Source organism: Octopus bimaculoides, chromosome 4 (genome assembly GCF_001194135.2).
Source record: "Octopus bimaculoides isolate UCB-OBI-ISO-001 chromosome 4, ASM119413v2, whole genome shotgun sequence".
NCBI classification, from domain to species: Eukaryota; Metazoa; Mollusca; class Cephalopoda; order Octopoda; family Octopodidae; genus Octopus; species Octopus bimaculoides.
Window position 1 is genome coordinate 16197188 of NC_068984.1, and position 13164 is coordinate 16210351.

The 13164-nt window shown below is 37.3% G+C and overlaps 1 protein-coding gene across 1 annotated transcript; it reads left to right on the top strand.

Annotated features, from left to right (window-relative positions):
• Nucleotides 1–380: 380 nt before the first annotated feature.
• LOC106882605 (translocon-associated protein subunit delta) lies at nt 381–12961 on the top strand. Its single transcript, XM_014933342.2, has 6 exons — nt 381–535; nt 5537–5655; nt 6548–6622; nt 7600–7689; nt 8049–8114; nt 12816–12961. Exons 1-6 carry the CDS (start codon nt 460–462, stop codon nt 12924–12926), a joined length of 537 nt encoding a protein of 178 aa, XP_014788828.1. The 5' UTR covers nt 381–459; the 3' UTR covers nt 12927–12961.
• Nucleotides 12962–13164: the final 203 nt, after the last annotated feature.

Genomic DNA, 13164 nt, shown 5'->3' on the forward strand with positions numbered 1-13164 from the left:
GACGTCTCCGTTATTGCTGTTTGGCCCCAGGCCAGCTTTGAAGGAGAAAATTTATAATCCAACGCGTTCCGATAACGTCCACCTCGTCTAGGACGTATTTCAAAAGTAATATGGTTGCTATTTCTTGCAGTTCAAGGTGGCAAAGTAAAGGTTCCCTACGCAGCCTTGAGAATATAGTTTTTAAATCTACAATGCGTATCTATATTTCCTCTCTGTCACCTTAAAAATAATTAGTTTTGCATTTAATAAATAAATACATAAATAAATAAACAAATAAATAAATAGAGAAACAAATAAACAAATATATAAATAAATAGAAACAAATAAAAAAAACAAACAAATAAATATATTTCCAAGAGGAGACAATCTGATAAATCCACAGTTATCTACCCTGACTTCCCTGTAGTATTTGCTGTATAAAAGTGAAAAACCATTTGTTTCCCTTCCTTTCGCATCAAGATGGCTTCTCAACTTCCCTCAATGATGATCGTCTCTATCTTTTCTTTGCTTCTGCTTCTACCTTTATTCGCTTCAGGTTTGTTAAATTTATTAATTTACATATTAATATATATTTTTTTATTAAAAAAAAAAACAATGATGATTATTTCATTACAGATTATAACAGCATTTGTCTGAAAGTAAAACTGCCTTAAACAGACGATAATTGTTGACGTGGCGTTTTCTAAACTCCCTGAAATATTGTTTTGTTGGCAGCTGTCTGCTAGTTTTAAACATCGCTTAGGATGCGTGATTAATTGCTGTTTTAATATAACATAAATCTAATTTTAAGTGATCTTTGGCTGAAACATTTAGAATTTAATTTACCTTTCCGCCTACAAATCAATGAAGATAACAAACTTAGAATAGCTTTTTAAATAATTGAATTTAAAACATGGGGATAGAATGGAATGAGATTAAACTTATTGATTAGTTTTAATCTAGGTTTTTGTATTGGAAATTCTAATTTTTATAACCTGACTGAAATGTTTGTTATATATTCTATTGATCCAGTTTATACTAAAGCATTTTATTTCTCTAATATCCTGTAAAGATATTCGTATTTTAATTGCATATCTATATACAGACCTCTGTGTGATTACTTAACCTACTATGAAGTATTTTACCATTTTGATTCTAATATTAAAAAAAAAAAAAATGTGTACTGATGATAAAAGGAAAAACGTATTGTTACAACATATATGTATATATTATATTGAATAAAAATTACACACATACATGCATACATGAAAATGTATGTATTCACGCCTGTATGTATATCTAATTTTTATTCAATCTAACATTATAGTTCCTTTTCAGCCAATTTTGTGAAAAGGAACTATAAGCTCGTGTATGAAACCGATTGGTTATAATGAACACACCCACTGTTGACAAATATATGGGTACTTGTTTTTTCTGACTTATGGGTTCTTAGAGGACTATATATATATATGTATATATATATATAGGCGGACCTGGCGCAAAAAGATAGGAATCCGGTGAAAAAAAAATCGGGAAGGTCAGTATGTGGGGGGAGGTGACTGCGTTAGGCCCGCCTATATATACACAGCGTGTCCACAAAGTCTGGGTACATGGGGATTAATACATACTTTAAAAAATTATTATTTCTTATATTTAATTTATTATGTTATGATTTAATTTACTCCATGTACCCAGACCTTGTGGGCACCCTGTATATTACTGATGTAGGCCGGTTTATAGGCTTCCCCTGGGTTTCTCTCCATAGAGGATACCTTCATAGCGTATCTTCAGAACCTAAGACCTGTTGGCCTATGGCCTCTTTAAAACACAGAGGGAAAACGATTGATATAAACAATGGGAATTATCTCCCACGTTTCCCGATCCATATTTTAAAGAGGCCATAAGCCAACAGGTCTTAGGATCTACCTGTAAACCGGCCTTCACCAATAATATAGACTGGAGTGTGCTTCTTTGGATTTATGTTTTTCTAAAAACAAAAAACAAAAACGATATATACATACAAAATTTGCTTACCTTCATTATGAATAATCACATTTATACGAAAATTATGAATAACGTGTATTTCAGTCCTTGAATTGTGATTTTAAAAACAGTTGAAAACGGATATTAAATAATGTATGGATATCTATAAAAGAAGTCTGGATGGTCATTGTTAATACTGATGAGTTGACTGAAAGGAATTGTGTTGTACAGGATATTTCTATTAATATGATGAATAATGAAAGTGCAATTAATTTTTTTGCATCGTTGGGATTCAGTATTATGCTGCAATGAACCCAATATGTTTGCAGAATTGCCACATATTGCTCTGTGTAGTTTTGTATTGATGTGCAACAGTTAAATGCTTCAACAGTTTTACCATTAAAGATTTTAAAGTAAAATAAATCAAAAACATTTTATAAAATATCAGTTCCACAATTACCATTTTGTTACATTAGGTTTGTGCCACTTTCATTTCATTTCAAAGAACACTATTCTTTTATGTTAAGTTTTACTGCCAAGTGTTATGTGTATGTCTGTAATCTTGGTGGTTGGTTTTGCATATTGTGTCAGGGCCTTTTGAGATTGCAACTAATAAGCTGTTTTAGAGCCAGTTTCACAGTTTCTGTAGCATATTCAGCGTGCAGTGAATATATTGTCGTCTAAATGATGCAAAAATAAAAATAACACTGACATCCCATTTTAACAGATGTATTTACCAAAATTACATTAAAATATCTTGAAATACTAAAGAGTAAATTTATTCAATAAAATCACTATTTGCTTCAACCATGGCCTCTGGACAACTTTGGAATCTCCTGCAACTTTTTCGGACAGTCTCTGTGTTTAAGTTGGTGAATGTTGCCATAATCCTTGCCATCTGTGAATGACTTTACCCCAATCATTTCAGTGACCTTTTCTGAATGGATTTAAATTGTGTGTACAGCAACAGCATTGTCCCAGATGTGGGAACAATACTCTGTTGTAGGCAGCAACTGACCTATGTAGAGTATCAATAATTGCTGGGAGATGAAGTCTGAGGTGCATTCGTTAAAGATTTCCTCTGATCCATTTTCCAAAGACTGGGATAAATGAAACTTGGCATAATTATTAGGCCTTCTCTACATAGCTACCACCAATGGTGACACAATTCTCAAATTGCTTTATGCAGCTGTGAAAACGTCGTCTATAGAAGTCGATAGGTTGTGTCTGGAGCCAAGACTTTACTATGGAAATAAGTTCATCATCATCCAAAAAGGGCTTCCCCTTTAAAAAAAAATTCACGGTTGGAAAGGGGTGGAAATCAGATGGTGCAAGGTCAGGAGAGTAAGCGGATGAGGAAGGATTTCATAGCCACTGGAGTGTGCTTTCATCTGGGCAGCATGCGCATTGTGAACTGGGGTATTGTCTTAGAGGAGGTGAACTCCTTTGGTCAGCATGCCATGGCTCTCTGCTTTGATTGGCATCCTGCAATTTATGCAGCAGAGCAGCATAATATGCCCTATTAATTGTGGTACCCTTTGCCAGAAATTCCATCATCACTACTCCACACTGGTTCCAAAAGACTGTGAGCATCATCTTGCCTGCTGTGGGTTGGACACGAGCCTTTTTTGGAGGTGGTGAGTTATCATGCTTCCATTGCTTCAACTGGACTTTAGTCTCAAAATCATAGTGATGGACCCATTTTGCATCTTGTGTGATAAGTCTACCAATAAAGTCCTCCTCGTTTCCTTGGCACATTGCCAAAAGAGCCTGGGAGCAATTAACTTGTTCCTGCTTCTGAAATGGTGTGAGCATCCGGGGAATCCATCGTGCAGACAATTTCCACCTGTGTCGTGGATGATTTTTTTTTCCACGGACCCTACACTTATCTTCACTTCTTGGGCTAGTTACCGAATAGTTATGTGGTGATCCTCCAACATGTCAGCTTCTTCTTTATGGATGAGCATCAGTGGTAGAATGTGGTCATCCAGGAATAAGAGTAGTTTTCATCGATGTCTGACCCCATTTGAACTGGTGATGCCAGTGCTTAACTACATCATTACAAACTTCTTTCATCTCATTGAAAGTCTCTTTTGGTATACAACCTTTTAAATATAAGAACCTGATCACTGATCTGAACTGCCTCCCTTATAACACCTTAGTCCACTTCAGAAGCTGTAAAAGACAATTGAATACTAGTGGAAAGCTGTAATTTACAATGTGACCTGTCGAGACGTATGGTTATACCTGTACAAGTTACGTTCCTGCAATAACTGGACATGGGTCAGGGGAAATCTTTACTGAACACCCCTTATATGTTCTGGCACTGAAGAGAAGGGCCACCCACCCATTGGAATATGGTTTTAGCTATATTAAGTATATGTTTTCACCAGAAGAGACCCTTGCTGTTAGTGAAGCCCAATTTTTGGAGCAATTTTTGTAACTCTCCTCCTTTTCTCTTCCTCTTCTCATTCCTTTTATGTGCTACAAAACTTCATGCCTAATGTTCTATTCAGTCCCTACTCTGAGTTGCAATCCTCTAGAATTATCCCTGCACATTTTTTTAAGCATACTGTACATTATCTACATTATGGACTTCATTATCCAATGTGTCTTCCCAATTTTTAAGATGGTAGTGTGATATGAGGGAGATTTGGCTGCTATTTCTCACAAGTTGAACAATTATATAGAATAGTTCAGTTTAGCTTATATTTTCCCTACTGGAACCAACATGTTAAACATTGATTGCTTAAGGAAGTATAAGTTGTAAAAAGGGTCATTTACCATCATTCTATGCATTTCATAAGTATGCTGTTGAGTCTCACTCTGAGCTCTAATTTTTTCACAGTGAACGTTCCGGCCACCTCAGACATTTAGTGAAGAATGCTCTTAGAGAAACCATGCAGGCTGAAATGAATGGGAGGTGATGCGCTACTGCAATGCTGATGAAGCTTGAGAAATCTAGAGGCATTGTCCCTTCAAGGACTAAACAATTAATAAAAAGAGAAATTTCTCATTCATTAACAGTGTTAATCTTCCTCTGTTCTTTTGTCAATCCCCTATTAAAATATAAGCATCTTCATGATCATCATTTTGTGTCTGTTTTTCATGGTGGTTTGGGCTGGATGATTCAACAGGATCCAATGAGTTGGAGGTCCACATCTTGCTCCAATATCTTAGTTTCATCATGGTTTCTGTGGCTGGATGCCCTTTGTAGCCACTTTACAGTGTATACTGGATGCATTTTTTGTGGCATCAACAGTACAGAGGTTGTCTTTCTGTCAGCAAGACCAAAGATTCCTCTCAAGCCCTGCATTATTGCTGTTCACTTCAATTTGCCCATCGCTTACAGAGTGTCCTGAGTACATTTTGTGACACCAATATTTCTGGGGTCTCCTTGTAACTCGAAAGACAAAAGAGAGCTTCCATGGTGGATGAAATGAAAATTAGATTCTTTTCCGGATTACACAGTTGTGTTTAGCTTTATTTATCTATTGGTTACATAACCACCATTTTGTTCTTTATATTGGTTTTGTTTTTCTACAACTTTTATTATGTATTTTGTCTTTTGTAGGCGATACATGTCTTGGACCAACAGTCACTCCTCAAGTGTACACAACTCCTGAGGCAACAACTTCCTCAGAAACCATTTTCATTGTACAGTTCTCACTGACTTGTAAAAATGACTTGACAGTAAGTTTTATTTGTATGCATCTACTAAAGTTATTGACTAAATATTATATGAATCTGTTATAGTTCTGTGACTTTGCTGCCCAGAGCTATCAAAATCTATGCTTGTTAATACTGTTCCTTTGCTTTTATGTATAACAATATCAGCTTAAAGCAGTTGTATACTGTCAACCTAATGTGACAGTCCCAATAAGGGGATAATACTGCTGCTATTTAGCCCTAGGAAGCTGGACCGCTTCCTGTTGGCCTTGACACATTTCCTGTGTCCTTATATTTGCGAGGGGGAGACAAGCACCACCACCCAGCCTAGTGTGCATTCAGGGACATGTTTCTAAGTCATTGCTCGTCATCAGCCTGAAGTAGCAACACCAGCTGGCTGAAGATGCATGTCAAACCCTCGCAAATATATGTATTTTTAGTGAAAACATTCACTGATTACAAAAATTAGAAATGATCTAATTATAAATCTCACAGAGAGAATTAAGCAGCAGTGTTATGAGTTACGTATTGATATCAACCAGTCATCAATTATCCAAAACAGCTGTAAAGACAAGGCTTGATTCACCATCATACAGCATTTTATTAGAAGTGCCTCGGATGACATTATTTAATGTATCCTTTACCTTTTTTTTTTATTTTTAGGTAGTAAAGTGTAATTCAAAGTTTCAGTTGCTATTCCTAGTTTTTGAGCAACCACATACAGACTTCTCCATTGTGCATTGGTTGCACATCCTCCTATTTCATAATACTTGATCTTTCCACAATTGGTATAACTATCCTCATACATTCGTTATTTTGAATTGGCTGCAGGCTCTTGTTAAATTTTCAGATTAAGTTTGTATTACGACATGAAAGTGGAACTCATTGATCAGATATAAATATTATTTTATTGTAGAACATTAATCTGTATGCTGACATTAATGGTAAACCAGTTCCTGCTACGAAAACCACTATAGCTAACCAATATCAGGTAATTTATCTATTTTTGTAAATATTAATGTCGAGCTCATCACATGTTTGATGCTTGACTTTTTTATTGAGTGATCAATTATTATGTTTAGGAAAGTAGAAATCAAAATATCATTGTTAGCTCTTAACTTTGTGCCATTATGTAAATGAGCTGTTTACATTTTGATAAGGAACCTTCTGCTATTATCTTCAACAGTTTTGGGATGAGGGTTGAGTGAATCCTGATGAATTGTTAAACAACAAAACTAGCTAATTTTGATCCTCATCCCAAGCTACCAAAAAAAAGACCCTGTTGGGCCCAATTTCTGTGACACTAATATTATATGAATGAAACTCTACAAATGTTTATTGATAACTAACACTATATTGCTACTCAAATAATATATGCTCTGTAGCATTTAGTTTCTTCCCTTTAGTTTCAAACCTTATCAAGGTTCATTTTTTTCAGCTTGTTCCTCCTGGGAGCAGGTGAGAAAATAAATATCAATAATAATCTAGAGCAGATACAATCAATTATACATTATCTTTTCGGTGATGTAAAGGTGGGTTTTTGTTTCATGGAGCAAGAGTTGAGCCTGTGTGTGTGTGTACGTGTACATTGCATGTGTGTTTTTGTTAGAAGACAGAGAGTGAGAAAAAGAGAGAGAGACTAGGAAAAGTGCTGTGTTCTAACTCTTTAGCATTTAAACTGGCCATATCCACCCCCAAAATTCCATACACTATGTCCAAACTGGCCAAATCATGTTTCTCACACCTAGCCTGTAATGTCATTCTAAAAATAAACAGTCACATCCTCGACATCTCAAAGCTACAAGGTAATACATGATGAATTTTAGAAAATGTGAATAAATAAGCATTACATTTGACAAAGTAATCTGAATGCTAAAGGGTTAAGGAACAAAAAACCCAGATTGAGACAGTTTCAGATAACACAGGTTACAATTGGGTCTTTTTTACAACTGTTTTTCTTCTTCATAGGTAACATTTAGTGACAGTCATAGCCAGCTTCCAGCAGGTACATATGTGGCTAAATTCTATGATGAAGAAGGTTACTCTGCTCTAAGAAAGGTAAATAAAATATTTTCATATTCAAAAGTTTAGTCTTTGTTGTTGTGTTTCTCGTTTTTCCTTCCTCTAAAATAATACTGAGGGTGTTTTGGCATCACTTACCAAGTCCTTTGTGAGCCACTTTCCAGCTATCTATCTAGCAATAAGTGAATTGGTGTAAATTCTGTATAAGCAAGTGAATGGTGTGGGGAGTTTTAGAACTTATTAAAAAACATATCTGAGAAAATGTTGTAAATTACCAGAAATTTATGAAAATCATGGAAAATCTTTCGAAAAATGACAGAGTAAAAGGAAATATCTATTATTTGATATTTGAAAGTAAATCATGCCAGTGATTTCTTTTATTTGATATTATTCAGGCTCAGAGAAATAATGAGGACATTGAGAGTATTAAACCAATCTTCACCATTGATATTGACCATCGCGTAAGTATAATTTAATACTCTTTTACTCTTTTTACTCGTTTCAGCCATTTGACTGCGGCCATGCTGGAGCACCGCCTTTAGTTGAGCAAATCAAACCCGCGACTTATTCTTTGTAAGCCTAGTACTTATTCTATCGGTCTCTTTTGCCGAACTGCTAAATTACAGGGACATAAACACACCAGCATCGGTTGTCAAGCAGTGCTAGGGGGGGGGGAACAAACACAGACACACAAACGCACATACACACACAGACATATATACACATATATATGACGGGATTCTTTCAGTTTCCGTCTACCAAATCCAATCACAAGGCTTTGGTCGGCCCGAGGCTATAATAGAAGACACTTGTCCAAAGTGCCACGCCGTGGGACTGAACCCGGAACCATGTGGTTGGTAAGCAAGCTACTTACCACAGCTTTATACGTGCCTCGTTGATGGAATATTGAAAAAATTTATTGAATAAGCTGTGGTCTGCAACCTGTTGAAGGGGACAGTAACTCTGAATAAGAACTAGCTCAGACTGTGATGATCAGTGAAAACTAGGATTGAAAAGAGGACAAGAAGAAATGATGAGGTAAAGATAGGCCTTGAGAGATTGTAGAGGTACTGAGTATAAGAGGTAAGATGGAAGGGAGCCTCAGCCGGACTCTTCAGAAAGCAATGAATGCACAAATTCTTCCAGATGGTAGCAGTGGTGAAGTGAGTGGAGTACACTTTTTTTTTCTTTTTTTTTTTAAGAGAAAATTGGACAAAGTAATTGAGGTAGTGAAAGTATGTGATTAATTGTTGGCAAATGATGGACAACACAACAGCATCTTTTTACTGCTCTTACATTTTATGATGATCAGGACTGACAGGGAAACAAAAGGACCATGTGTATGTGTCCCTCTTGCAGACTACCTAGATTATGAATTATAGTGACCTTGTGACCACTGCTGATGACTTTGATGGACATGTTGGGCAACACCATGATGGCTATTCCAGTGGATATTAAAAATTAGGCAGACACAAAAGCCAATTAGACTTCATACTGCTTGGGAAAGAGAATATGCTATTAGTTGCGAATATTGGATATTTTCCTAATGAAGAACATATCATTCGACACAGACTGATGATCAATAAACTTATTGGAGCAAGACCAACGTCGCCTTCCTGGCACTTGTGCCAGTGGCACGTGAAAAGACAGTCGAGCGAGATCGTTGCCAGTGCCGAGGGACTGGCTCCTGTGCAGGTGGCACATAAAATACACCATTTTGAGCGTGGCCGTTGGCAGTACTGCCTGACTGGCCTTCGTGCCGATGGCACGTAAAAGCACCCACTACACTCTCGGAGTGGTTGGCGTTAGGAAGGGCATCAAGCTGTAGAAACTCTGCCAGATCAGATTGGAGCCTGGTGTAGCCACCTGGTTCGCCAGTCCTCAGTCAAATAGTCCAACCCATGCTAGCATAGAAAGCGAACGTTAAACGACGACGACGATGATGATGATGATGAGTTTAGGGATGCAAAACAATCTGAATGAGGAAGGTATGGAAGCTGAGATTCCCTTGATCAGATGTAGATACAAATAAGTGTATGAGGAAGAGAAAGAGTAAATAGAGAGTTACAACAGGATAACTAGGAGTGGACAAAAATGCAGGGGGCCTATTACTTCTCAGATAAGGAGATTCTCTCCAAGTGAAAGGCAGATTGTATCATTGTGTAAGATGTTTTGTGTTGTACAGTCGTAGGGAAACATAAACACTGAAGGTAGATGTGCGAAGGCTTGAAAATTATGAAGGAAACATGCTCTGCTGGCTGTGTGATGTTAGTCTAATGACAATGGTAGAACATAATTAAACAGAGTAAAATACAGTATAAGAGAAATCAAATGTAGTATTATATGAGGAAAGATTGAACTGTCCTGGACATGTGAATGTCTGGAGAATAGCACGTGAGTAAAAAAGAGTCGAAGGATCTAAGTGGAAGGAACCTGCAGAATAGAAAGAGTGAGCAAAGTCGTGGGAAGAAGAGGTTAAGACTGATCCCAAGAAGGATCAGCTGACAAAAATGACATTGGGCCACATCTGCCAAAACCCATGTAAGCTTAGAAAAGTGGGTGTAAAATCATGAGGATGTCTCATGTATTGTTCAAGAGGAAATAAGATTCCGTGAAATGAAAGGAAATGTTTACTTAACATGTTTTGCTATTGCATAAGTAAAGTTTCACGAGTGTAAAAAATATGAATCCCTGTTGTTAACGTTCAGAAATTATGATCTTGCTTTGTAATCATAAAGGTTAAATAAGCCTCGAGTTATTTCCCTTGAATAGATGTGTGCGTTTATCAGTTAATTTGGTCGCACAGAAATAAAACTTCATCATCATTTAACGTCCGTTTTCTAAGCTGGCATGGGTTGGAGTGCTTGACAGGAGCTGGCAAGGCCAGAAGCTGCTCTAGGTTCTATTGTCTGTTTTGGCTTGATTTCTACTGCTGGATGTCCTTAATGCCCACCACTTTACAGAGTGTACTGGTGCTTTTTACATGGTACCATCATCTGTGCCTTTTACTTTTATAGGGGACCAGCAGCAGTGCTTTTTACAGTACTTATAAGCTTAGTATATAAAATGTATGTAAGAAATTTCTGTTGTGAAAATGACATTTTCTTCTTGATTTCTCTAGTTTATATTTCTCTCATCATCATCGTTTAACGTCTGCTTTCCATGCTAGTATGGGTTGGACGATTTGACTGAGGACTGGCGAACCAGATGGCTACACCAGGCTCCAATCTGATCTGGCAGAGTTTCTACAACTGGATGCCCTTCCTAACGCCAACCACTCCAAGAGTGTAGTGGGTGCTTTTACATGCCACCGGCATGAAGGCCAGTCTGGCAGTACTGGCAATGGCCACGCTCAAAATGGTGTATTTTACATGCCACCTGCACAGGAGCCAGTCCAGCGGTACTGGCAACGAACTCGCTCGAATGTCTTTTCACGTGCCAGGTAGCCTGATTTAATCTGCATTATTAGAAGCAGTAATAGGTGGATGGTATGTTTCTTGTATACATGTTTGGTATTCTGACTCAACACACACACACACCGTGACACATAAATGGTTCCACTATGTTGAGAACCATTTAAAGATATTTATAGAAGTAGCGCTGTCTGCCAGATTGTGTGTGTATATATTTGTGGATATATGTGCTTTAATTGTACAAGGTAAGTAGCTTGCTTACCAACCACATGGTTCTGGGTTCAGTCCCACTGCGTGGCACCTTGGGCAAGTGTCTTCTACTATAGCCTTGGGCCGACCAAAGCCTTGTGAGTGGATTTGGTAGACGGAAACTGAAAGAAGCCCGTCGTATATATGTATATATATATATGTGTGTGTCTGTGTTTGTCCTCCCAACATCGCTTGACAACCGATGCTGGTGTGTTTATGTTCTCGTAACCTAGCGGTTCAGCAAAAGAGACCGATAGAATAAGTACTAGGCTTACAAAGAATAAGTCCTAGGTCAATTTGCTCGACTAAAGGTGGTGCTCCAGCATGGCCACAGTCAAATGACTGAAACAAGTAAAAGAGTAAGGTATGGATATATATTTGCATCATTTAGCAGTTTGGTGTTTAGTGAACAAATTCCAAAGCAAGTAGCATTTTCCACCTGGAATTACAATGCAAAAAGTAAAGGAGTCGTGGAATTGGCAGTGAAGTATATGTTGCTGTGGATGGATGTATTTATCGTTCTGATATTACTGGGTGGATGTATTTGCATGTGTTACTATGTCCATGTAAGTGCCTCTGTGTGAGTGCATGCTTCTTGATGTGTGTGTGTGTGTATGAGTGGCTGTGTTGTAAGAAGTTTGCTTCACAGCCATACGGTTCCGAGTTCAGTCCCATTGTGTGGCATCTTAGGCAAATGTCTTTTACTATAGCCTTGGGCCAACCAAAGCTTGTGAGTGGATTTGGTTGATGTAAACTGAAAGAAGCTTGTTGTGTGTGTGTGTGTATATATTATAGGCGTAGGAGTGGCTATGTGGTAAGTAGCTTGCTTACCAACTACATAGTTCCGCTTTCAGTCCCACTACGTGGCACCTTGAACAAGTGTCTTCTACTATAGCCTTGGGCTGACCAAAGCCTTGTGAGTGGATTTGGTAGATGGAAACTGAAAGAAGCCCAGTATATGTGTGTGTGTGTGTGTGTGTATATATATATATATATATATATATATATATATATATGTTTCTGTGTTTGTTTCCCCACCATCGCTTGACAACTGATGCTGGTGTGTTTACGTCCCCACAACTTAGCAGTTCGGCAAAACTGACCGATAGAATGAGTACTAGGCTTACAAAGTCCTGGGGGGTCGATTTGCTCACCTAAAAGGTAGTGCTCCAGCATGGCTGCAATCAAATGACTGAAGCAAGTAAAAGAATATATATGTCTGTTATTTGTCTCTCTTACAACAATCTCTTTCTCATTCCTTGATTTTCCATGATTTAGAAAACCTTGCAATGTATTTGACCCTAGCTTGATTGATGAGACAATTACTGTATACTTGCCAAGCATCTATTATTATTATCATGCTTATGTGATTGTATATTCCATTTGATTATTTGAGATGTGTAGTTAAATTAAGAAGGATGTCTGTCCCTACCTGTTCCTACCTCTATCGTAAACATCCTTAATAAGCCATTATTTATATTTCTTTCATTATATTTCCAGGGTGTTTGGAAAGGTGCCTACATTCAAAGTGAATTTGTGGCTGCTGTGGTTGCCATTCTTGTGTGGTACTTTGCTTACAATGCCAAAAGTCAGCTCCATGTCCCTAATTAGCTTCAGAAAATAAAATTTTGTATGAAAAATTAAAATTTTTTTTTGCGTCTTTGTTTTGCAATTTGTTAAGTTTTTTTTTTTCACTTTTTCTGATATTAGAGATAATAAATTCTTGTTTGAACATGTAGCTTGCTTTGAGTTCACACCTCTGAAAAGACCCAAAAAGGCAAGAATGAATAGAGATGTTATCTCGGGGACAAATACTACAGTAATTGGCTTATTGACCATGTATATACAT

Bases quoted from the DNA above. Each gene is read 5' to 3' on its own strand.
- LOC106882605 (XM_014933342.2), top strand. From the start codon at position 460: ATGGCTTCTCAACTTCCCTCAATGATGATCGTCTCTATCTTTTCTTTG. The intron at 7,690-8,048 runs GTAAATAAAATA...GATATTATTCAG, and splicing joins GTTACTCTGCTCTAAGAAAG to GCTCAGAGAAATAATGAGGA. The intron at 8,115-12,815 runs GTAAGTATAATT...TTATATTTCCAG, and splicing joins CCATTGATATTGACCATCGC to GGTGTTTGGAAAGGTGCCTA.